The 25,498-nt window shown below is 38.0% G+C and overlaps 3 protein-coding genes and 1 pseudogene across 3 annotated transcripts; 1 reads left to right on the top strand and 3 right to left on the bottom strand.

Annotated features, from left to right (window-relative positions):
- The first annotated feature begins 214 nt into the window (after nt 1–214).
- On the top strand, nt 215–16,823 carry LOC147938112 (uncharacterized). The gene is made up of 5 exons (XM_087464222.1): nt 215–335; nt 681–776; nt 16,027–16,107; nt 16,286–16,339; nt 16,493–16,823. The coding sequence occupies exons 1-5, from the start codon at nt 221–223 to the stop codon at nt 16,675–16,677; spliced, it is 531 nt and encodes a 176-aa protein (XP_087320348.1). The 5' UTR covers nt 215–220; the 3' UTR covers nt 16,678–16,823.
- On the bottom strand, nt 9,840–11,780 carry LOC147938114 (uncharacterized). The gene is made up of 6 exons (XM_087464042.1): nt 11,759–11,780; nt 11,356–11,548; nt 11,156–11,282; nt 10,787–11,074; nt 10,492–10,713; nt 9,840–10,322 (listed from the first exon to the last, which is right to left on the bottom strand). Exons 1-6 carry the CDS (start codon nt 11,778–11,780, stop codon nt 9,840–9,842), a joined length of 1,335 nt encoding a protein of 444 aa, XP_087320168.1.
- LOC147938113 (uncharacterized) lies at nt 11,960–14,950 on the bottom strand (annotated as a pseudogene).
- A 5,721-nt stretch (nt 16,824–22,544) lies between the features above and the next one.
- LOC147938111 (uncharacterized) lies at nt 22,545–24,865 on the bottom strand. The gene is made up of 2 exons (XM_087465476.1): nt 24,114–24,865; nt 22,545–24,015 (listed from the first exon to the last, which is right to left on the bottom strand). The coding sequence occupies exons 1-2, from the start codon at nt 24,713–24,715 to the stop codon at nt 22,545–22,547; spliced, it is 2,073 nt and encodes a 690-aa protein (XP_087321602.1). The 5' UTR covers nt 24,716–24,865.
- Nucleotides 24,866–25,498: the final 633 nt, after the last annotated feature.

Raw genomic sequence — 25,498 nt, 5'->3', positions numbered from 1 at the left:
CATGCACGTCGATAACATGTGTGTTATATATATATACTTTACTGTGAAGCGTGGTGGGTAATAACTAATAACTAAGTAAAACTGTATGACTTTATTAGTTAATGCAATGTAATGTCAAGTTGTTGAGATTAACATCATACATATCTATAATCCACAACTTCAACAGTTCTATCTATCTATATATACAACAATTCACGTTAGCCTAAACACACACAACTCAATGGATTTAGAAACAGAAAACACTTTGACTTTGAGTGTGGCAACCTTTCTTCTTCTTCCCATACTATGGATAAAAGTTCAGAGATCGAAACGGATCCAGCCGCAATATAAAAGAGGTATGATCTTTAATGGTAGATATATGAACGCACTATATATAAAACCATTCGAAAAACACTACTCAGTTTCTTTCTAAGTCTCTCTATTGATTTGCTTAGAATTCTTGTTCCTTTTGAATTTATTACTCTACGTTGTGGCCATGGAAACGAGGCGATGTCGCCAATTATCTCTACAAGTTACTTTTGTTTTATATTTATTTTTTCAATTTTCAATCTCAGACGTCAATGTATGATTGAAGTAAGAAAAAGAAAAAATAGGACATGTAACATTTATCTCTCTACATATTTTCAAGAGAAATACCTAAAAAACAAAATTTATTTGGTTAGTTCGTTTTGTTTTGACAGGAATCACGATGGGGTTAATTCTTGTTTCTGCTCTTGTGGTAGTATGCACAAGAGCATTTACGGAGTATGAATACTACACCGATATATTTCAACTAGGTACGTTCCCAGTATTCCAAAAATTATTCATAATCTTATTTGATCTCAATCACACACACTCGTTTTTTTTGTGATGAATATAGCCACCCTTGTCGTTTGTGTCCTACTCTACATGTTGGTAACAAGAGCGTGTTGGGGAGAAAGAATCTACATGCCAAAGCTTGTTTATCTCTTTTTTCATTTTCTATCGTTATGATTAGCCGTATATGATATTCACATATGAATAAGAAGAAGGAGGGAGGTCTCAAGAAAATATTCACTGAATATTTTTGGAGTACTGTCCAAGTTGCTTGGAGTTCACACAAAATCTTTCTAAAAAATAAATGGGTCTAAAGCTGTCCAAAAAGCCCAAAAAACCCATGGCCTATGGCCCGCATCCACGCCCAGCCCGGCCCGGCCCGCCCCACGTCCATGTCCTGTTCGGTTCACGTGTGGGAACCTTTCCTCTTCCTTCTACAAACTTTTGAAACTAGAAGAGTGTGAAACTATATATATATGAGTGAAAAATCAGTCATATTTCCGATGTGGGATATTTCCCAAACCATCCCAAGTAGCTCACTTCACACTCTTATTTCTTATTCAAATCAACTCCTTCTTGGACGTATGAGTATATCATCTTGTAGTACACGTTATCAGCTTTCCATTGCACTATCGACCCGACAATTCCGAGCAGCCATTTGGCCGGAATTTGGCCGGAAAGTCATTGTCTCAAAACCTGCAATTTTCTTGAAAATTGCAGTTCCAAAAATCCCCCACATGAATAGAAATAAGTCTAAACATATGACGAAAAAACTAACACTATAGACTGACACTACTAGCTAGACTAGACAGACTTTCGAGAGTATATGCGAAAACTAACTGTATCTGAGTTGGTGGCATTTTTCAATCTTGAACCGACTCATTGTTATACATGTCGAGTTTACTCAGCCAGATGGTGAACATGATGTCTTGAACCATCCGGATTTTTATGTAAACTTAGACAGTAGGCATAACATAGCTTTGTTTTCTCGTAGAACGATGTTCTCTATTGTGTTCATTGTGGCCTTGAACATGCCTGGTTAATCATGAATGAACTTAGAGAGTATAGCCTCATATATTCTCCTAGAAACGGCCCTATTTTTGACACTCACAAGGTGATTTTTAATAGCTACTTATATTTAAAGAAATATCCTGTAATTATTTCAAATATTTTACAAAGCTACATTTCAAATTATTAAAAGCATATGCTTAACGTCTAACATACAGGAAGCACTTTACATCATTTTAGGAACTGGGAAAAGACAAAAGTCTCTTAGTGCTTGTAGCAGATTCAGCTTGATTTAGTTGTCCCTTTGAACCTAGGTCATGGGATCTCCAATCTGAGTAGGTGGGGTTACCATCAAACCTCCTCTTAAGTCGTAGGCTTTAAAACCATTCCTCTTGATGATTTTATAACTTGATCTCACGCCAAACCTTTTGTAAAAATATCCGCTAGGTTTTCTTTGTATGGATGTAATCAATTGTAACTACACCAGTTGAGATAAGTTGTCTAACAGTTTTATGTCTCTGTCTGATGTGACGAGATTTGCCATTGTAATGGGTATTCCTTGCCCTACCCAAAGCCGATTCGCTATCACAGTGTACACGTATTGCAAGCATAGGATTCCCCCACATTGGGATGTCTTCCAAGAAATTATGAAGTGATTCAGCTTCCGACATAGCTATCTCCAAAGCTATGAATTCAGATTCCATAGTTGATTTAGCTGCCAGAGTTTGTTTGGAAGACTTCCAGGACACTGCTGCACCTCCAAGTGTAAAAATGTATCCACTCGTGGATTTTGAGTTTCTCGAGTTTGCGATCCAGTTGGCATCACTGTAACCTTCCAAAACTTTGGGTTCTCTACCATAGTGCAAGCCATGATCTTTGGTATAGCGTAGATAGTCTAAAACTCTAGTTATAGCCATCCAATGCTTATGTCCTGGATTACTTGTGTAGCGACTAAGTACATATACAGAGTGTGCTAAGTCTGGTCTTGTACAGTTTGTCAAGTACATTAGACTGCCAATTACTCTTGCATACTCCACATGTTGCACAGGTTCACCAGAATTTTGGGTCAAGTGAATTTGAGGATCCTCTGGAGTTTTTGCAGTCCTATTTGAGTAATGCTTGAATCGATCAAGCATCTTTTCAGCATAGTGGGTTTGAGACAAGATAAGCCCCTCATCAGTTCTGATGATTTTTATCCCCAAAATTACATCTGCTAAACCCAAATCCTTCATGTCAATTTTTTTTTTGAGCATGTTTTTCGTTTGAGTGATGATGTCTTTGTTGCTTCCAATGATGAGCATATCATCTACATATAAGCATAACAAAATATACCCTGAGGGAGTAGTTTTGTAGTATATGCATTTATCACATTCATTAATGCGAAAACCATTAGACATCATCATACTGTCAAACTTCTCATGCCACTGCTTAGGAGCCTGTTTGAGTCCATATAATGACTTCACAAGTTTACACACTTTGTGTTCTTGTCCTGGAATAACAAATCCCTCAGGTTGTTTCATGTAGATTTCCTCCTCTAAATCTCCAATGGAGAAAAGCAGTTTTTACATCCATTTGATGGATTTCAAGATTTCTCAAGGCTGCAATGCCTATGAGCATCCTGATCGAAGATAGTCTTGTTACCGGTGAATAGGTATCAAAGAAATCTAAGCCTTCTTTTTGCCGAAATCGTTGAAGTCGATACTTGAATGCCAAGTATGGCTCGTAATAACCTATCTTCCGGAGCATAGGAGGATTCTTTCGCCACTTGAGGCATTAATTTACCTACTAAAATATCATCTGTTTCAACCCACGATCCTAGCATCACAATCCCATTTTTGTCTAAATTTTGGAGTAAACGGCCTTCTAGATGCGGTATTTCTTTAGTGATCCTTTTAGGACCTTGGGTTGTCACATGCGTCTGAATTTCATATTTCCTTACGTGGAAAGAAGTATAAATATCACCATATACTAGACACTCACTAATGAGTACCGCATCTTCAAAATTGTATCCTTCCCATGGCACTACAAGCCTAGCCTTGTACCGCTCAATATCGCCATTGGGTTTTCGTTTTATCGTAAAAATCCATTTACACCCCAAAGACTTAAATCCTTGTGGTAGATCTGCCATCTCGTAAGTGTGATGTTGCATGATAGAGTCTATTTCAGTTTTGACTGCTTCCTTCCAATAAGGTGCATCAGGTGTAGACATAGCTTCTGCGTATGTTCTTGGTAGATTTTCAACTATAAATGCCATCATCAAAAAATCATCACCAAACGATTTACTTTTGCGAGCTCGTTTGCTTCGTCTAGGTTCCAGTTCTGTTTCTACAGAAGTAGTACTCAATTGCCAGCTTCCAAAGTCGCTGCATCTCGTTGTTCACGAGTCCGTTTTTGAGTTTTCCTACAGGGGAAAATGTCTTCAAAAAATGAAGCATTTCTTGATTCCATAACTGTATTCACATGGATATGTGGAATATCTGATTTATGAACCAGAAATCGATATGCACTACTGTTATGTGCATATCCGATAAAGATACAGTCTACGGTCTTAGACCCAATTGTGACCTTTTTAGGAGGTGGTACAACCACTTTTGCAAGGCACCCCCACACTTTGAGGTATTTGTACGAAGGTACTGTACCTTTCCAAAGCTCATATGGTGACTTGCCTGTCACTTTATGCGTTATCCTGTTGAGGATGTAATTAGTGGTAAGTAAAGCTTCCCCCCCACATGTTCTGGGCTAACCCAGATTCCTGCAACAACGCATTCATCATCTCTTTCATAGTTCAATTCTTTCGTTCCGCTACTCCATTAGATTCTGGCGAGTATGGAGCGGTTGTCTGATGTATAATACTTTTTTCTCTGCAAAATGCATTGAACGGCTCATTATATTCTCCTCCTCTATTACTTCGAACTACTTTTATAGTTTTTTGAAGCTGATTTTCTACTTCGAGGGTGAACTCTTTGAATTTTTCCAGTGCTTCATCTTTGCTATTCAAGAGATATACATAGCAATATCTTGTGCAATCATCAATGAAGGTAACAAAGTATTTCTTACCGCCTCTAGTTTGCACATACTTTAAATCACATAAGTCTGTGTGAATTAAACCTAGAGGTTCGGTTGTTCTTTCAACGGCGTGGTGAGGGAGTTTTAGTGAGTTTGGCATGTACGCACACTTCACATTTTTCTTGGTTAGTTTTGAATTTTGGAATCAAATTCAAGTTTTGCATTTTTCGCATTGTTTTGTAATTGACATGTCCTAAACGTTCATGCCAAGTAGTAAACAACTCAACCAAGTAAGCAATAGGGTTTCCTTTCATTTCAGTAATAGAAGCAGAAGCTACAATTTTCGGAAGGACTGTCGTTACAGACATTTTGATGAGTCCACCCTTAACAAAACCCTTTCCCAAATACATCCCATTTTTCTTAAGAACCAACTTATCAGCCTCAAAGTTAATGGAAAAACCATGCTTGCTTAGCACTGTTCCAGAGATGAGACTTCTGCATATCAGGTACGTGCGTTCTGCAGGGTGAGCTCCCGATCAGAAGTTAGCTTCAGAACCACTTTGCCCTTACCTTCAATCTTGGACATCGCCTTGTTGCCCATGAAAAGCTGCTCATTTGACTTGTTCTGCACATAGGTGGTACCACTCCACTGGGTTGTCTTCCACCATGTTACATTCAGTAACCACTGCAACCATGTCATCTTTAGTTAGGTTTCCTTGCAACTTGAGATCTTTTGCTTTGCTTTTGCAAACATCAGCCTTGTGTCCAATTTTTCCACAATGATGACACTTTCCTTTGAACTTCCTCTCAAGGTTGCTCTTCTTGAAGTTTGGTCCAGATGATACCTTCAACGGTTTATGAGAAATAGATATCCTTTTACCCTTGGCTTTATACTTGGCCTTATGCTCAGCTACATGAACATCATACCCATGGTTTTGAGCATCCGAGTGAGCTCCACGATTGTTGTCCTCAACTCTCAACCGACTGATGAGATCATTAAGAGACATTGTCTTACGCTTGAAGTTAAGGTAATGCTTGAAATTCGACCAGCCTGGTGGTAGCTTCTCGATCAAGCAATTTTTTTTGAAGACATTGCAGATCGACATCCCTTCCAAATCGATCTCCCGAAAGGTGCGTTGAAGAGCCTCCACTTGTTCCATAATTGGTTTGGAATCCACCATCTTGAAGGTTAGGAACTTCGTAGTTGAGAATTTCTGCATCCCAGACTCATCAGTCTTGTACTTGGTCTCCAAAGCTAGCCACAATGCTTTTGAAGTCTTGTACATACTGTAGAGGTCATACAGATCATTAACCAAACGGTTCAGAATCTGACATTTGCAACAATAGTCTCCTTGAGCCCAGCTATCCATACTTCCAACCACATACACATCAGTGTCACCTTGTGGAAGAGTTGGTGGATCCTTTGTGAGGTATCGTTCCAAGTTCATGCTGGCCAAGTAGTAGCGCTTCTTGTTTTGCCACGTTTTGAACCCAGCTTTGCCATCGAACTTATCTAGCATCATCCCTTGGGAAGCCGAAGGTGGTATCCCCATGTGGGTTGATCCATTACCGAACAGATTTCGGCGCACGTTTCCCATACCCGAATTGGTAAGTTTCGTGTTTTCAAGTTCTTTAGCAAGACGTAAAGCCAACTCTGCAGGAGTTTCAACAGGGTTGGCAGGAACCCTAGCACCGTCAATGTTGTTGGTGTTGTCTCCAGACATTTTTCTGTTTCACAATAAACAGATCTGATTAATATATTAATCAAACAATTCAAGTAATTAAATTGCACTGAATTAGTTTTGCAAACTCGCTTAACAAGCGTTCGCAGAAACTTGTTTCACAAACTCACTCAATTAAGAGCGTTCGTGGAAACCTGAAACAACCCGACCTTTTTTTTTAACAATTAAATACAATGTAAACAATTATGCAGCCTATACTATTAAATTAAACCAACCCAAACCACAACTCCTCATTAAACCAATAACAACCAGTACACACAGCGGAAACATACCAACCATACAAAACCATTACAACATCAATACAATAACAATCCTAAGCATTCTATCCATCAACCTAGCATATCTCTATCCAAGGTTCCAACAACATATCCAACAATCCAATAACACACAAACGAGACCCTAGATCATCCTCCTCCTCATCGCCATGATTCCACAACACAAACCTGCACACCACAAACAACAATTGAGATGCGTAAGTATTATCACAAATACTTAGTGAGGCAATCCTCCCATCTACTGGGCTATACACACAAGCAACTGAGAAACCAATGCTTAACAAATGACAACCAAACACAAACAAACCAGGAAAAATCACGAAACAAGCAACTTGGTGTCGACCGACACCAGAGAGGTGTCGATCGACACTGGCCAAACATGGTGTCGACCGACACCTAACTGGTGTCGATCGACACTCCCTTCGCAGACGCGAACTGCACGAATCCGAACGACGAACCTCCATTTCAATCTGCCTACAATCTGTCCCAAACTCTCCCAAAAGCCTCAGGAACTTATAATAACCATAACACAAGCACCACAAGCAAGAACAACACCACAAAACACAACAAATCAAGCAAACAAAGGATTCTCAGGCTTAGATAAGCCATGGTCATAAACTCACCTTATCAATTGATTATAACAACCAATACAACCAGTTGAGACCCTCCTAACGTCTGAAACAGTCCAGAAACGCCCTACAACAAGCCACACAAACGACTTATAGCAAAACTGGACAGAAACATCAGAAAAGAACACTCTCAAAGACGAAACCCTAAAATGAAAACCAACCGTTAACTACCAAATCGCTCCGGTGTAACGCTATCCCTAGACGTCACGAAGCTTCCCACAAAATTTCAGCACGATCAGGAACCATACGAGACCACGATCTCAATTACAATCCCCGATGGTTCCAACTCGCGTCTGAGAAAACGTGACTCACGAAACTGCCAATAACTCATCGAGTTTAAATCCAAAACTACTTCTGTAAAAAGGAAAATGACGATGAAAGACTTGGGAATAAACCTACCAAATTTCATTACATTTGAGAACGATTTGATACGCCGAAACTATTTCCTTCCAAACCCTAACGATTCTGCTCTTTCTCCTTTAATCTCCTTCACACCACAATAGGCTCTCTCCTCTTTCTCTATCTCTGCAAACGGCGACCAGACACCCTAAAACCCTTAATTTTTTGCTTCTCCACTTATATACTCGGTTTAGTTAACTAAACCAAACCAACCAAACCAAAATCGTGAATTAAAACAAACCCAACGAACCCAGAAATAGTGGTGTCGATCGATGCCACAAGGGTGTCGATCGATACTCCTACCAAAACCGCATAATCCGGTTCGCGGATGTTACAAAACCAGAGAGAGAGAGAGAGTATAGAAGAAAGAATTAAAGTAAAAGCGTTCTTCAAAAAACTTTCCGCGTAAGCACCAAAAGATGAAAGCAGAAACAGTTTTTCAGAAAATTTTGAAATCGTTTTTAAAATAATAAAAATTCGAAAAATTCTCAATCCGTTTAAAGCGATAAGCAGAAAGCGGATTTATTAAATTAAGACTGTTAGGAGCGCAAAAATTGAATTGAGAAAATATGCAAATTATATTTAAATAACGAAATCAAGAACGAATTACAACAGCATAATATAAAGCAGTAAATAAATCACGGAGGCGAGATATGATATCTCTTTCCTTAATTCAATAAATCGGTCGTAAGTGCTTTCGGACAATCACGATTTATGAATCCCAGGATACAACCGATCACGAACTATTACAGTAGCACACCAGTAATAGAACTCAAGCGAACAGATCTACGTTATACTCTCGAGACTACTAACTATAAGAACTTACTCTGGACTAAGTAAGGGAGAGGGAGAGAGAGAGATCTTCAGTGGAAGGATGCTTTATGTTTTTGAGTATGAGAAATAATGAGAGGCTATGTCTCTATATATAGTGGAAGGAGGGAGGTCTCAAGAAAATATTTACTGAATATTCTTGGAGTACTGCCCAAGTTGCTTGGAGTTCACACCAAGTCTTTCCAAAAAATAAATGGGTCTAAAGCTGTCCAAAAAGCCCAAAAAAACCCACGGTCTATGGCCCGCGTCCACGCCCAGCCCGGCCCTGTCCGCCCGCGTCCGTGCCCGGCCCACCCCGCGTCCGTGCCCGGCCCACCTCACGTCCGTGCCTGGTTCGGTTTGGTCCGCGTGTGGGAACCATCCCTCTTCCTTCTACACGCTTTTGAAACTAGAAGAGTGTGAAGCTATATCACTAGTAAAAAAAATATGTATAGCCAGTAATATATTCGTGGCTGAGCCTAAATATTCGTGGCTATAAGCAAAAACTGTCACGAATAGTCACGAAAAAAAATCGTAGATATAGCTTCGTAACAAAAATTTTGGCGTTGCTTGTCGTGGCTGAGCAGTCACGAATTTGTCACTCTCATTCGTGACTATATATAGCTACGAAAATATCACCAAAATTTCGTGGCTATATGTAGCTACGAAGACATCACGTTTGTCCGTGGCTAACCACAGCTACGAATTAGTCACCACTCTCAGTGGCTATATTAGCGACGGATTGGTCACATTGTTTGAGTGGCTAATTAGCCACGTTTTTGTCACCTCATTGGTTCGTGATAATATAGCCACGAATTACCAAATAGCAATTTAGTAGCTATGCTATGCAATGCAATTTAATCACTATGCTACGATTGTAACTTGTTTCGTAGCTGATTCTTTGCAAAAAAAACAATAATATTAATTACTAAAAATAAAAACCTGTAATATGAACTAATTACCGATATTTTTCATTACCAGAAGTAGTTTGATGTTTACACATTACCAAAAAGACTTGCTAAACAACAATTAGTCTTATCTTACATACCAAAAAGAGTTACTAAATAACAATAAGTAGTAAACATCAAACTACTTACATTGTACCAAAAGACTTGCTAAATAACAGTCTATCTGTTAGAAAGTTTTAACAAAAAACGCTTAACCATCATTGAAAGTTAAAGACCAAATGATGCACACCAAGAATCTAAGTTGCCTTGGTGTGAAGCTGGAGCAGGAGTTGTAGAAGCTGGAGCAGGAGAAACAATAGCTGGAGAAGGAGCAGGAGAAACAGTAGCTGGAGAAGGAGCAGGAGTTGTAGAAGCTGGAGCATGAGCAGCAGCAGAAGTTGTAGCAGGAGCAGCAGCAGAAGTTGTGGCAGGAGCAGCAGCAAAAGTTGTAGCAGGAGCAGCAGCAGCAGAGGGTTGTCTAATTCCAAGAGACTGCATGATCAGATTAAGTGCTTGTCGTGATGCAGCCAGCTCTTCCATCACCGTTCCAACATTGGTGTTGAGTGTGTTGAAGCTTGTCTCCAAACTAGAGATGCGCACTTCCATGTCCAAGTTGCGAGAAATAGAAGCAGCTACTTTCTCAGATGGATTGATTTCCCGGTATTGAACACTGCCGATCCCATAGACATACCCATTTTTAGACTGTCCACGCTGTGAGAGAAACAAAACAAACATCAAACAAAATTCAAAAACAGACATATATATAATGCAAACAGACAAACATAACCAATCAAACATAACCAATCAAACATAACCAATCAAACATAACAAACAGAGAGCATGAGGAATTAAGTAAGCTAAAAGATTTTTGAGAGAGTACCTTGAGATATTCTTTGTTCAAAAGAATACGAGAAGGAATACCAGATGTGGCAGTTTGGCTGTGGGGAGAACCATCTTCAGAAGTAATCTGTGAAACAGCTTCCTCTACTTCGTTTACAAGACACTCAGCACGAGCATCGATGAATGTTCCATCTTTGCGTGTGTGTGTCTTCCGCACAAGATCAGTGTAGGATGGTGGTTCATCCATACCAGACTCAATCATCTACAAAAACAAAGATGAAATATTAGTACAAATATGAAAGTAAATAATAACATAAGAGAAGTATAACACTTACCATCTCATGCTCAATCTGCAAAAAACACTTAGGACCTGCACAATGCTTGTGAATCCCTTTGCCATCAGGATTAGATAAGCGGCTTGCAGCAGCATTCTTGCTCTTCTTCTTTGCTGGTTCTGTTCCCCAATACTCCATTAGAGTGTCCCAATCAGCCTCGCCAATGTACTTGGGTTTCTTATTTGCCCTCTTCTTTTTGCTGATGCGATCACAAATTGATTTCATAGTGTGCTGCCTCCAATGGTAGTGGACAGTGTCATGAAAGCGAGGTTGCCAGTAGTAGTGTTGCTACAAAAAAAAGGGAGAAGAGAGATTAGTAGTTTGTAAGTTAGTTGGATAATATTGTTGACTTATAGAAACATTAATTACCACAAAAGTTTGCCACCAAAGATCCGTCCTATCATTGGGAACCTCTGACCAGTTCCTCCATGGTCCCATGAAATTTGCTTTCCATGTTGTTCGAACAAACTTGTAGACAGAGGGGTCAACACCAAACCTGAGAGAAGAGAGAGTAAAATTAGATTCATCCCATGAACAAACAAACACAATTGTAGTTCTTACAAACTAACCATAAAGCTCCGTTGAGTTTCCTTGGGTGGAGATGTGGCTGGGATTCTCTTTCAGGAGCACTCAGCAATGCATCGAGAGTTCGCTGGCTGTAGTTGTTTGCCTGTGAAGATGTTGTGCTTGTAGAACGTGTGGCTCCTGGCGGTATGGAGCCTGTTCGTATGGCACTTGGTGGCATCCATCTTCGTTGCAGCTCTGCAGTTAGAAGCAAAAAAGAAACAAAAATAACTGATGTTAATAACAAGTCAAGTTTGAACATAGAACAAAGTCAAGTTTGAACATATAACAAAGCCAAGTTTGAACATAGAACAAAGCCACATCTACAAATCCTAATTATGAAAAACATGTTCTTAAGAGAGTGAAATGAGTAAAAGCTCAGATTATAGACTCAAATTCAACAATCACCGAAGACTTTTCTCAGAAACATTTCCAGGGAAGTAAAATAATTTTAAAAAAACGATGAGTTGAATCTACCAGCTCAGTTCATTAACCGAAGAAACACTCATCAATAATAACTTAGTTTCGTTGATATGTTGTAGAGTTACACACGATTAAAGCAAATACACAAGCTAACAAGAAAAAAAAACCACAATTGAAGACTTACGATTAAAGCAAATACACAAGCTAACAAGAAACAAAACCACAATTGAACACACTTACGATTACAGCAAATACACAAGCTAACAAGAATAAAAAAACCACAATTGAACACTTACTCAAAATCAAAATCAAAATCAAAACATTGAGAACAATATGAAAAAAACTAATCCTAGAGAACCCTAAACAGAAACAAAAATAAACGATCTAAACAACCTTATAGAAAAATAGAAATAGAGCATGGAGACAAAGAGAGAAAGAGACAGAACAAGTAAATAGGGGATGAAAGAAGAAGAAAAAGCAGAAGAAACAGATACCTGCTGGAGCACTGTGTAGTCATGATCATTAAGCCATCCACTTGTAGTTTTTCCACTAACACGACCCTCATGGTAGAACAAGGTAGGCACATCAGGATAAAAATATGTAAATCGAATTTCTCCAGGAGCAGCATCATCCCTAACTTCTGGATGTCCAAAATAATTTGCAGATGCATTTGCTATCTCCTCATTCACACATTGTGCAACAATCGAACCTGCAATATGTGCTTTGTTCTTAACTTTCTTCTTCAAATGGTACATGTATCTCTCGAATGGATACATCCACCGATATTGTACTGGACCTCCTAAAGCAGCTTCATCTGGTAGGTGCACGGGGAGATGTTCCATAACATCAAAGAACGACGGTGGAAATATCTTCTCCAAATTGCAAAGTTTTACAGCGATATTTTCTTTCAGCAGAGCAACATCATCAATGCGTAAAGTCTTCGCTGAGATATCCCGAAAAAAAAGTGCAATTTCTACACACATATAAATACACATCATTAAGGTATCAATGTTAGTATAAAAATATATTAAAAGTAAAAAATCAATAAATTACCGGAAATTGCCGTGTGAACGGGTTGTGGGAGAAGTTCTTCAAAAGCAAAAGGTAGAAGTCGCTGCATAATGACGTGGCAATCATGGCTTTTCAAACCTGACAACTTCCAATGAGTTTCGTCGACGCAACGACTGAACTTTGACGCGTAACCATCTGGAAATCTTATCTCATTTTTCATCCATAGGAGAAATTGCCTTTTCTTTTCATTTGACAACCTATATATTGGTACCGGCATTGTCCCATCGCGGCGAAGATTCAATGTATGTCTTCTACATAACGCAGCAAGATCCATTCTTGATTTAATGTTATCTTTCGTCTTCCCAGGAACATTTAAAACCGTGTTGATGAGATTATCAAAAAAGTTTTTCTCGATATGCATGAAGTCAAGGTTATGTCGAAGAAGAAGATTTTCCCAGTAAGGCAACTCCCAAAATATACTCTTTTTAACCCAATTATGATGAACCCCATATCCATCGATGGTTCGAGCAGGCTGCTGGTGTCCGTTCCCTCCACAATCGACCTAAACAACCCCAAAATATTGTTTATTCTTTCGTGAAGAATCTCCTCTCCATTCAACCATGGTGGATGATCATCTAGTTCTTCTTTCCCCCGTCGAAAGGCCTGAACATTACGCCTGTATGGATGATCTTGAGGTAAAAACATTCTGTGGCAATCAAACCAACTATGTTTCCTTCCATTTGTTAACCAAAATGATTTTGTCTCATCTAGACAATATGGACACGATAAACGACCATGTGTCGTCCAACCACACAACATGCCATATGCTGGGAAGTCGCTGATTGTCCACATCAACGCAGCTCGCATCGTGAATTTGGCCTTTCTTGATACATCATACGCTTCCACACCGTCACTCCATAGACTTTGCAATTCTTCAATCAACGGTTGAAGATAAATATCTAGAATTTTTTTTGGATGCTTTGGCCCAGGAACGAGTACCGATAGAAAAAAAAATTCCTTTTTCATGCACATATTGGGTGGCAAATTATAGGGAGTTACGATAACAGGCCATACTGAATGTGCCTCCCCATTCATACCAACAGGATTAAATCCATCCGTTGATAAACCAAGATAAATATTGCGACTTTCGGCAGCAAAATTAGGATATACCTCATTAAAATGTTTCCATGCTACTCCGTCAGATGGGTGATGCATTTCTCCTTCGGTAGACATATGTTCAGCGTGCCATCGCATAGCCGTTGCAGTCGCCTCTAACTGGTATAACCTCTTCAACCGATCTGTAATCGGCATATAAAACATTCTCTGCTTAGGTCTATTTTTCCCTTTCCCATTGTTCGGGTGGTATCTATCTTTATTACAGAACCGACACTGCATTAGATCACGATCGTCCCCTTTCCAAAAGAGCATGCAATTATCTTCGCAAACATCAATCTTATATACTGGTAGCCCAAGCTCTCTTGCCAGCTTCTTTGTCTCATAGTATGATGCAGGAGCTTTATTTGGTGTGGGTAAAACAGCTTTGAAAGTCTGTGATATCTCATCAACGCATGCTTCCACCATATTGTAATCAGATTTTGCTTTCAACATACGGGAAGCCAGGTACAGCTGAGAAATTCCTTCCGGACATCCATCGTAAAGAGGTTCTTTAGCGGCTTCAAAAGCTTCAAAAACACTATCAACATATCCCTCTTCATGTGTTGCTTCCATTGTATTCTCCAACACATGTGGAGACGCCGCCTCTGGTACAATGTTAACATCTGCGTATGGAAAATACTCATAAGTATTTCCTGGAGCTTGAAAATTTGTAGCATTTGGCGGCAACATTGCTTCTTCACCGGTAAAATGACTTGCCCCCGAAGATTCTCCAACATGATAATATTGTTCTCCATGGTTCAGCCAAATATAGTAATTTCCTTTAAACCCCACCCGAGAAAGATGTCTAGTGACCGTTCTTGCATCACGATGCTTTCCATTCTTACACCGAGCACAAGGACACAACAAAGTGTTGGTTTCCTGATAAGATGCTTGATTACAAGCAAATTCGATAAAAACATCAATCCCCGCCATAAATGTTTCTGAAATACAATTTCTCACTGGATCAATACGTTGATCCATCCACTCCCGATTTTGAAAATAATAAGACATGAAACTTTTGAAAACAAAAACAAAACTCTCTCCCGATTTTTTTTTTCTTTTTTTCTTTTTTTCTTACTTGCTTAATGGATATGGAAACTGAAGTGAGAAGCGTTCTGTTTTTATAGAAAACATTAGCCACGAACTAGCCACGAACAAAACGTGGCTGAATTTTTTTTATAGCCACGATTCAGCCACTAAAATGAACCGTGACAATATTTTGAAGATATTCTCCCCACTATTGCTTCTGCAAACTCTCAATCTTGTCGGGCTACTAAAATGAACCGTGACAATATTTTAAATAATCATGAATTCTTTAGTGGCTATACAAACATATCACTTTATCTCTGATGGGACGTATAATTCGGTGGAGAAGTCACGAATTTTTCACGATCGATATTAGTGGGAATGATAATTCGGTGGGTAAGTCACGAATTGGCCACGAATCTACTCTGTGACAACGGCCTAGTCACCAGTCAGCTACGAATACTGTCGTGGCTATAGAGTCTTCTTACCTTTCCGTGGTGCAGTTTGATGGGAAGGATAATTCGGTGGAATAACCACAAAATAGCCACGAAGTTGTTCGTGTCTGCTTAGCCACGAATGTGTTCGTGACATATTCGTGACAAAACAAGCCACACCTTCGGTTCGTGATTATTTCGTGGCCATTATTGTCACGAAGTTGATACGAACTGTTTTCGTGGCCTGTTCGTGACAAATAAGTTTTTAGTCACGATGCTTGGTGACAAAATCGTGGCTATACGTTTTTTTTTTACTAGTGTATATATGAGTGAAAAATCAGTCATATTTTCGATGTGGGATATTTCCCAAACCATCCCAAGTAGCTCATTTCACACTCTTATTTCTCATTCAAATCAACTCCGTTTTGAACGTATGAGTATACCATCTTGTAGTACTCGTTACCAGCTTTCCATTGCACTATCGACCCGACAATTCCGATCAACCATTTGGCCGAAATTTGATCGGAAAGTCGCTGGAAAGTCATTGTCTCAAAACCTGCAATTTTTTAGAAAATTGCAGTTCCAACAATATTATCTTCTGATTTTAATAAGAAAATGTATTTGCAGGAATAATGATAACGGTAGCAGTTATCATTCTCGCGTATGTGGCAATTTTTGCTAGAGAGTCAACTCCAAAATACTCACAAGGTACATAAAATACACGTGAATACTTTTACATTTTATTTATTATTGTTGTGAGTTACTCTTGAGTCTTGACACATACTAGTATTATTCATTCGAGTTGAATAATGTTGAACGATTTCTTATTGCAACTAACTATAGATTTTGTTGCACTTTGTTGTTCTTTATTTTCGTAAATGAATAGAGTCGATATCGCCTCCTTTGGCCGATCGGCCCCCTATGCCCACGTACTCACGAGGTACGTAAATAAACACGAATACTTTTTGCATATTATTTAATCTTGTTGTGAGCTGCCGATGAAACATACTATTGTTCGTTTGCGTTTATGTAATTCTGAACGTCTTCTTTTTGCAACTGTGATTTGTTCTTCCTCATTTCCGCAAATGAATAGAGACGAGGCCGCCCCCAAAGGTAACGTACATGTCTATGCCCAAGCCCATGCCCATGTCCATGTCCAAGCCCTCGGAAACACTGGTGAATAATTTAATTTACGGCAAATCATTTAACATTAAAACTACTGGATCCAAAGTGAGCTTTATTGTGTTCGCTGCCTTATGTTTCTGCTATGGAGTTTAGAGCGGAATTGTCTACGTCTGAGATGTATACGTCTATCGTTAATTTGTACGTATGAGTTATCTCTAGACAATATATGTATTTTCTTTGTTTAATCTATTCTTGTAAGACTTTTATGAATATTGCAGTAGTGTTTAAGAGTGAATATCAAATAGCCATATCAAAGAGACCAAAGACGGAACAAATTTATTTCAGAAATATGAAAAAGGATGCAAATATACCACTAACGAAATGAAAAGTAAAATCATGACAACTTTTCCAAGAACTAGTCTTGTTCCCCACAATCATATACTATTAGACAATAGAAAAATAGTATCATATCAAAACCACATGCATGTAATTAAGCAAGAAAAAATGGCTTCTACTCAACTAATTATATATATATGAAAGTTGGCCAACTCTCTCCATATGAATGTCACATCATCACATCAGAAAATAATATGTGTTTTTCTACACTTTAAAAAAAAAAAATTAATCAAATTAATTGAAGGAAAATCAAAAAACACTCTTAACTAAACTAAATGAAGGGAAATAAAAATTTTCATTAAGACCATATACTAATTATCATATCTATATAGTCTTCTCTCTATTCAATTTAATACGATATGGTAAGTTAGTAACATTGACATGGAGACGTTAGACGTACCAATAAATTCAAGATAAGACATACTCTCATATATGCAAAGTGAGAGATCTAAGAATGTTTACTGAAATGACTTTTTAGTTTTAACTTTCTTTTTCTCTTTCATATGAAAACTCATGAAGCAAATAAGTAATTATAGTTATGCATATGTTGTTTAAATTATGTCAATCATATATATGAAAGTTGGACAACTCTCTCCATATGAGTGTCACATCATCACACCAGAAAATGATATGTGTCTTTCTACATTTTTTTTAAAAAAATTAATCAAATTAATTGAAGGAAAATCAAAAGACACTCTTAGCTAAACTAAATGAAAGGAAATAAAATTTTTCACTAAGACCATATACTAATTATCATATGTATATGGTCTTCTCTCTATTCAATTTAATACGATATGATAAGTTAGTAACATTGACATGGAGACGTTAGATGTACCAATAAATTCAAGACAAGACATACTCTCATATATGCAAAGTGAGAGATCTAAGAATGTTTACTGAAATGATTCTTTAGTTTTAGCTTTCTTTTTCTCTTTCATATGAAAACTCATGAAGCAAATAAGTAATTATAGTTATGCATATGTTGTTTAAATTATGTCAATCTAGATTTTAATCAAGAGCCTACCAAAATGCATGTAGCTCGAGTACTAGAACATGAGAGAATATATGAAATAAGAAATTGTTTCTTTAGAATCAAGTTAAGCAAGTTTGAAGCATTATCCATATAAGTAACATAATTGCATAGAATTGTGTCAGTATATCCTATATTGTTTTTGTAGGTATAGAAATAATCATATGTATATATGAAAAAAATATAATTGACCTGCGCAACAACAAATTAGCTCCTTTTAAAACAAATTTCTAAACAAGAACCCGCACTTAGCGCGAGTATTCACCTAGTACAGAGAAAACTATGAGTCTTTTTCTTTTGTTCAACTAATGACTAGGAGTTTAGTAACGACTTAGACTACTTACAATGGAGAGATTTTAAGCTGTTGAATAATTTATTCAACAGTTGAAGCATTATAATGGTAAGTTGAAAATAAGAAAAATGCTGAGATGGAGACAACTGTGTTGAAACCATTCAACGGAGTTGAATCGCAAAAGTGTGGATTGTGCTTGCCACGTGGCACATTTTTATTAGTTTACTTTTAATTTTTTTTTTTTTTTTGAACGAAAAGTTTTTTTTTTAATTGTAGGATAATATTTGGATAAGTAAATGTGTTGTGTTTCTATTGGATGGTGAGATTTCAGATATTTTTTTATCCAACCCAATTATTTGAGATCAATTATCTTATAGAATCCAAAAAATTTATTTTTATATTTTTATACCAAAATTCATCATTTTTCATTTTCTATAAATAGAGACTTGTTTCATTTAATTTGGACACACAAAAAAAAACTCATCTTTTCTACTATATTTTGCTATCAACCTTCATAAACTCTTGTTTATTGTTTTACCCATCTTTTTGTTTTTAAATGGATCCTAATAATAACCCTTTCAATTCCCAAAATTCTTCTAATTATCCTTTTAGCTACCCAAATCCCAACAATTATCAGTTTCAAAATCAATCTCCCAACAATCCCCAACATATACCAAACTATGGATATCCACCAAATTTCTTCATGCCGTCAGCTGTTCCAAACTATCGTCCATATCATGGATCGATAATGTCATATTCATCTCAAACACCCTCTTATTCTTCTTCTCCAATGGCTAATGAAACTAATACGAATGTGGGAGGAGCTGAATTTCCTGAATTTTCTACACAAAAGGCTTTTGGTGGTATGAGTCGTGTTCATGAAGCCATTCCAAATGAAGATGATTCAACTCCTGCTCGTCAGAGAACCTCCAAATGGACCGTATGAGTGGTGTTCATTACGCTTTAATAATGTAATCCGTGAATCTTATCCTTATCTGTGAATTTTCAGCCATTCAATTCGAACTCAGTCCTCCAACCATTTTTTTATAAATAGAGACTCTTTCTCCCATTGATGTACCAATACCACAAATCTCACTTTACTAAAAAAATCTCAATGGATCCATCAGAACATCCTTTTGATATTGAAGCTTACCAAAGGCAGTCTGCAATTGAAGAGAGATATATCATCAACCGGTTTAGGGAGCGTCGAAGCAAAATAGAGGAAGACTATCCACCTTGTAGCAAGAGAAAATACGTCAAGAGAGATCATGCAGCAGAAAATCAAAGACTAATTGACGACTACTTTGCCAATCAACCTACATATAACGATGCAATGTTTCGTAGCCGATTTCGGATGCGAAAACATGTTTTCCTTTGGATCGTTGGAGACCTATCAAGCAGCGATAACTATTTCACCCAACAATTTGACGCTGCTAAGAAAGAAGGTATATCTCCATTAGCAAAATGTACCACAGCCATGCGAATGTTAGCATATGGTGTGGCCGCCGATGCAGTGGATGACTACATCAAAATTGGAGGTACTACAGCTTTGGAGCATTTGCGAAAATTTTGCAAAGGAATCATACGACTGTATGAGCAAGAGTATCTCAGAGCCCCGACTCAAGATGACCTGCAAAGAATCTTGCGTGTTAGTGAGATGCGAGGATTTCTGGGGATGATTGGGAGTATTGATTGCATGCACTGGGAATGGAAAAATTGTCCTACAGCATGGGAAGGTCAATTTACTCGCGGAGATAATGGAACCACCACTGTTATTCTTGAAGCAGTTGCATCTCATGATTTATGGATATGGCATGTTTTTTTGGATGTCCCGGCACATTGAACGATATAAACTTTCTAGACCGTTCACCGGTGTTTGATGATGTTGAACAAGGAAATACTCCAAGAGTGAATTTCTTCGTGAACCAACGTCCATATAATATGGCGTACTATATAGCTGACGGTATTTATCCTTCTTATCCTACTTTCGTCAAATCAATTAGGCTACCTCAAAGTGAACCAGACAAGTTATTTGCACAACGCCAGGAGGGGTGTCGGAAAGACATCGAACGTGCATTTGGAGTGTTGCAGGCTCGATTTAAAATCATTCGTGAACCAGCTCGCCTGTGGGACATAGCCGATTTGGCGATCATCATGAGGTCATGTATCATATTTCATAATATGATTGTTGAGGATGAACGAGAGACATATGCTCAACATTGGACTGATTATGAGCTAGTGGGTCTAGTACAGAACAACCATTCTCGACCGAAGTGCTACCTGTATTTGCAAATCATGTGCGTGCTAGATCTGAGTTGCGTGATTCAAGTGTACATCACGAATTATAAGCAGATCTAGTAAAACACATATGGGCACAATTTGGAATGTTCCGTGGTGAGGGAGATTTTTAAGTTTGTGAGTTGAGATTATTGTACTAATTAAGTTATGAGTGTTTCTTTACTTGTGTTGTATGTTTATTTTATTGCATTTTAAATTTCTCATCATTGTATTATATGTGTTTTTATAATGGCTATTTTTATTTCTTGTTTTTATTATTTGCAAACAATTTATATTTTATTTGAGAAAAACAAAATCTCAATTTATTATATAAATTTATTTAATTTTTACTTATTTTAATTTATTAGATATTAAATATGACTAATAATATGTGATCACAAAAAATAAACACAAATAAAAGGTGAATAAAATTAGTGGGGTAAGGTGTTGTAATTTTATTAAACAAAACTATTGTAGAAGGTAAAAATGATGTATGTGTTGAATTATGATGTGGAAGAGAGAGAAGATGATGTGGAGTGTTAAAAAAGAAAAAGTGGGTGTTGTAATATCAAAACCATTGTACATAGTCTTACGATTACGACTAGTCGACCAGATATTCAGAAAATAAATCATTAAATTTACCACTCGTCACTTTTAAATTGATCTTGTACCATTGAAAACGGTATTTTCATACCCAAGCTAAGGGGGTATGTTGAATTCATACCCCAGCTATAGCACTGAGCAAATCCATACACAATGTTAAGTAAAATTCAAATTAGCTACCCAAACTCAAGAAATTGTGTAAGAACATACACAACGCGTAACGGTGTTATCTGCCCGTTAACAGCCGCTTACGTGGCTGCCACGTATGAAACGACGTCGTTTTGAGAAACAAAAGAAATAGCTCATTTTGTCCAAAACGACGTCGTTTCCTTTATCTTCCTCTTCTTCCATATTTCTTCTTTCCCGAGTCGAGAGAAAGTTGGTACAATTGATTTGGGGATTTTTAAAACATTTAGGGTTTTTGGGCGAAATCGAGTAAGATGTCTTCATCATCAGCTTCTTCAGGTGAGTAATTGAGAACATTATGTGTTTAGTTTCCTTTTATTTGTGTATTTTGATAGAAATTTTATTTGATTGTGAATCGGTGAATCCCTTATTTGGTGAAGGAGTGAGCGACAGAGTCAATGTGACTGGAAGAGGACTCCCACGAAAATGTAGATGTGGTCGATTCTCTGTAATGAGAACTTCAAACACAATGAAAAATCCTGGAAGACTCTTTCATTGTTGTCCTAATGGAACGAGGTAATCAATATAGTTGGTCATCTGAAAATTGTTTGTTCTCATAACCTTCTCATAATGTGTCTTTTTGTATTAGAATCTGAATCATTTGTTTAAGTGGACCGACATAAGAATGGTTGAGGAGATGGAAGAGGTTGAAAGTGTAGTTGACAAGATAGAAAGAGAAGTGGGAAGCTTAGCAAAGGGATTAGATGAGGTAGAATGTATCAAAGAAATCGCAGAAAGATGTGAAAAAGATATTGTAGAGCTCAAAGGTGTGGTGAGTTCTTGTGAGAAAGAGATTCAAGAGCTAAGAAGCCTCAAGAACATGATTGTTTGTGGTGGTTTAGTTGTGGCTTTTGTCTACTATGTAATATTTGTGTAATGTGTTGGATTGATTAATGAATGAATGGATTTGTTAAGTGTTTTTGTTGTTAAGATTAACATAAATGAATGAATGGATCAATAAGTTTTGATTAGATTAAAAGTAAAAGCCATGTTTTGAGTACAACAAAAAAACTTAAAATTCACCGAACTACACCATAAACCATAAACTAAACTACCATGAGATTACCACAAAAACTTTCAATCTCATCCGACTAAAACAAAAAACTTCCATCCGTCCCTTCCTTCGATGCAGTTCCTTCATTCCATTCATACACTACAAAAATAACATGTGAAAACCTGAGTAATGATAATGAAGCTGTTAATAAGCAGAAGTTTGATCAATAAAAAGACTCACCATTAACCATTCTGAGATTGCTGGCTTGGTCCTTGGCTTGGTGCTTGGCTTGATTGCTGACTAAGTCCTTGGCTTTGTCTTTGGCTTGGTTCTTGGCTTTGTCCTTGGCTTTGTCCTTGGCTTGGTTCTTCACCAGATTTCTTCTTCTTCCACCTTCTACCAACAACTCCGAGAGCCGGACAACTTCTAGTATTATGACCGACGGTACTACACTGGCCACAACGACTATCTCGTCCAGCTTTTGAAACTTTGATTCTCTTCTCCGGTTGTTCTTGTTCTCTTTTTCCTTTTGACTTCTTCTTTGGAGACTCATTCTTGCCCTTCTTTATTTTTTCTGTCTTCTTGCGACCTTTTGTAACTTCTCGTGGTGGTGGTTGAATCCTAGGCTCTTGAGATCTTATCCAAAAACCAATGCCATTAACTGCTGAGATCGACTCAGAGTAAATCTTGACATTTGTTGATGCCAAGTACCAATCACAGTTAACATACGACTCAGGATTGTGCTTCTTGGTCAGTATAACTCTTAAAACATGGCGGCAAGGGATCCCTGTCATACTCCATCTTCGACATGCACATGTCTTTGCATTCATATCCACCTTGAATCCATGCTTATTTTCCATAACCTCATACTGCCCATTTCCACAAGGAATTGCCTGACAATACTTTCGCAACCTCTCTTCCTCCTTGATGGTGTTGGCGACTTTTTCCGTGTATTTCCCTTGACGTTTCATAGCCTTCTTGAGCCTCACATCTATACGGATCATCGTTTGTCTTCTTATTGTCTCCAACATCTTCACTAATGGCATCGCCCGAGCTGCATTTATGGCATTGTTGTATGACTCAGAAAAGTTGTTAGAAACATCCTCACAACTTGATTTGCAGCTGAAGAAGGCACGACTACAGTTACGCGGATTTTTTTGCATGACAGCATCATACACACCTTCATCAAACTTCTTCAATTCCTCGGTTGCTCTATTATACTCTGCTTCGTTAAAACTCTTGGCAACTGCCCAAAACAACTTCTTAGGCAAATCTTTACCCGGATAAGCTCTTCTCAGATTGCCATAGATATGGCGTGCACACATCCGGTGTTCCACCTTTGGTAACTCTTGATCAACAGCATTGAGCAACCCCTTTTGTCTATCAGAAATAAGAGTAAATCCATCACCATCTCTGAGCTTCAAATCATCCTTCAGCTTCTGAATGAACCACAACCAAGCATCATAGTTCTCTGTTTGCACAACTGCCCAAGCAACCGGGTAGAACTGATTGTTGGCATCTCTTCCTACAGCTGCCAACAGTTGTCCTTTCACACCATTTTTTAAAAAGCATCCATCTATGCCAATTATTGGCCGACAATATGCTATCCAAGTTTTGCGAAGGGCTGCAAAGCAGACATAATACCTATCAAACTTGACTACACCATTATCATCAGTCATTGTCCCAACGTCCACTGTTGATCCTAAATTTGATCTACAAAACAGAATTCAAACACATTCAAAATCATATTAGAAACTGAGACAACTTCTACTATTATAAGTAAAGCAGAAAAAGAAAACAAATTTACTTACTCTAAAAGATGTTCCATGTAGTCATGCATTCGAGCAAATTGCTCATCATATTCCTCTTGAATCATCTTCAATGCTTTTGCTCTAGCTGTTCGGCACTGATCATAAGTAGCATAAATATTGTATCGCTCCTCAATTGCATCTTGCATCGCCTTAGCCTTGAATGTGGGATCCTTCCTAACGTCATTCAAGAACAGCTGAGCAAGGACTCCATTCTTGATAACTTTACTAAACCCATCCTTTGTACATGCATGCACATCATTGCATGTCTTCACCATGAACTTTCCAATTTTATCTTCATAGGAGCAGTAGATTTTGAATTTGCAATCCCCTCCAATGGCACACCTAACTTCACTTTTCTCTGATCCCCATCTTGTAAACTTTATATTCTCTCCATTTTTCAGGGCATAATCAACCACAGCTTCTTTAAACTCTGCTATACTATCAAACACTTGCTCTAATCTGATTTCTCCACTACCTTTTTTGCACCTCATATATCTTCTTTCATCTTCCTCGCCATCTGAGTTGGGAGGAGTATTCTCGTCATTATCATGCTCTTCTTCGTCAACAAAACCTGCTAAATTCTCCTCCACTCGATCTTCCATATCAACAAAAACCCTACGGCCATCTCTATCACCCTCTAATCCCTCACCTCCTTCAGAACCATTACCAACATCTCTATGACCATGAGATCCATCATGCTGGTGACCCTCACCATCTCCAAGGAGCTCATAATTTTCATTCTCTACGAAAATGTCTGATATGATCGTGGCAAGCAAGGAGCCAGAGGCTGCAGAGCAACCGGAGGTGGTGGGAAGGATCACTCGTTCAAGAGCTAAGGAGATGGCCAAGGAAGCTCATGCACTCATAGTTGACGGGTCATTCAACCTACCAAGGATTCAAGTCTTCAACATATCCAACCTGAAGACTTCACCCGGTAATGATGACTAGGTAACTTAGGTGAGAAGTTTGTACTCTTTTTCCCATAGCTGAGTTTTGTCCCAATGGGTTTTCTCAGCATGGTTTTTAATGAGGCAAATGGATCACTACGTCGAGTTATCTAGAAGTCATTACCAACGGGGGAATAATGTACTTCTGTACTAGTTCAGGCGACTTCTGTACTACTACAGGTCGTCTAGACGTTTTGCTGTTTTTCTTATTTCCTTAAAACGTCTTGTTGTTTTGGTTTTGCACTTCTTGTTGTTTGGAGTGTCGAGCCCTAGGGTGTTTAAAACCCAAAGCTACGCGTCTTTTGTTCTTTAGCGAAGAAGTTGTATGAACAAGTATTGTCAAACTTTTTCCTCACTTTGAATTCTTGAATGCGTTCTTGATTTCTGGGTTTCTATACACTTTGTGATTCAGAATCCCTTCACTATCTTACAATCCAT

This window comes from Camelina sativa, chromosome 9 (assembly GCF_030686135.1).
Source record: "Camelina sativa cultivar CO46 ecotype springtype chromosome 9, ASM3068613v1".
Taxonomy (NCBI): Eukaryota; Viridiplantae; Streptophyta; class Magnoliopsida; order Brassicales; family Brassicaceae; genus Camelina; species Camelina sativa.
This window is presented reverse-complemented; position numbering and strand designations above follow the sequence as displayed.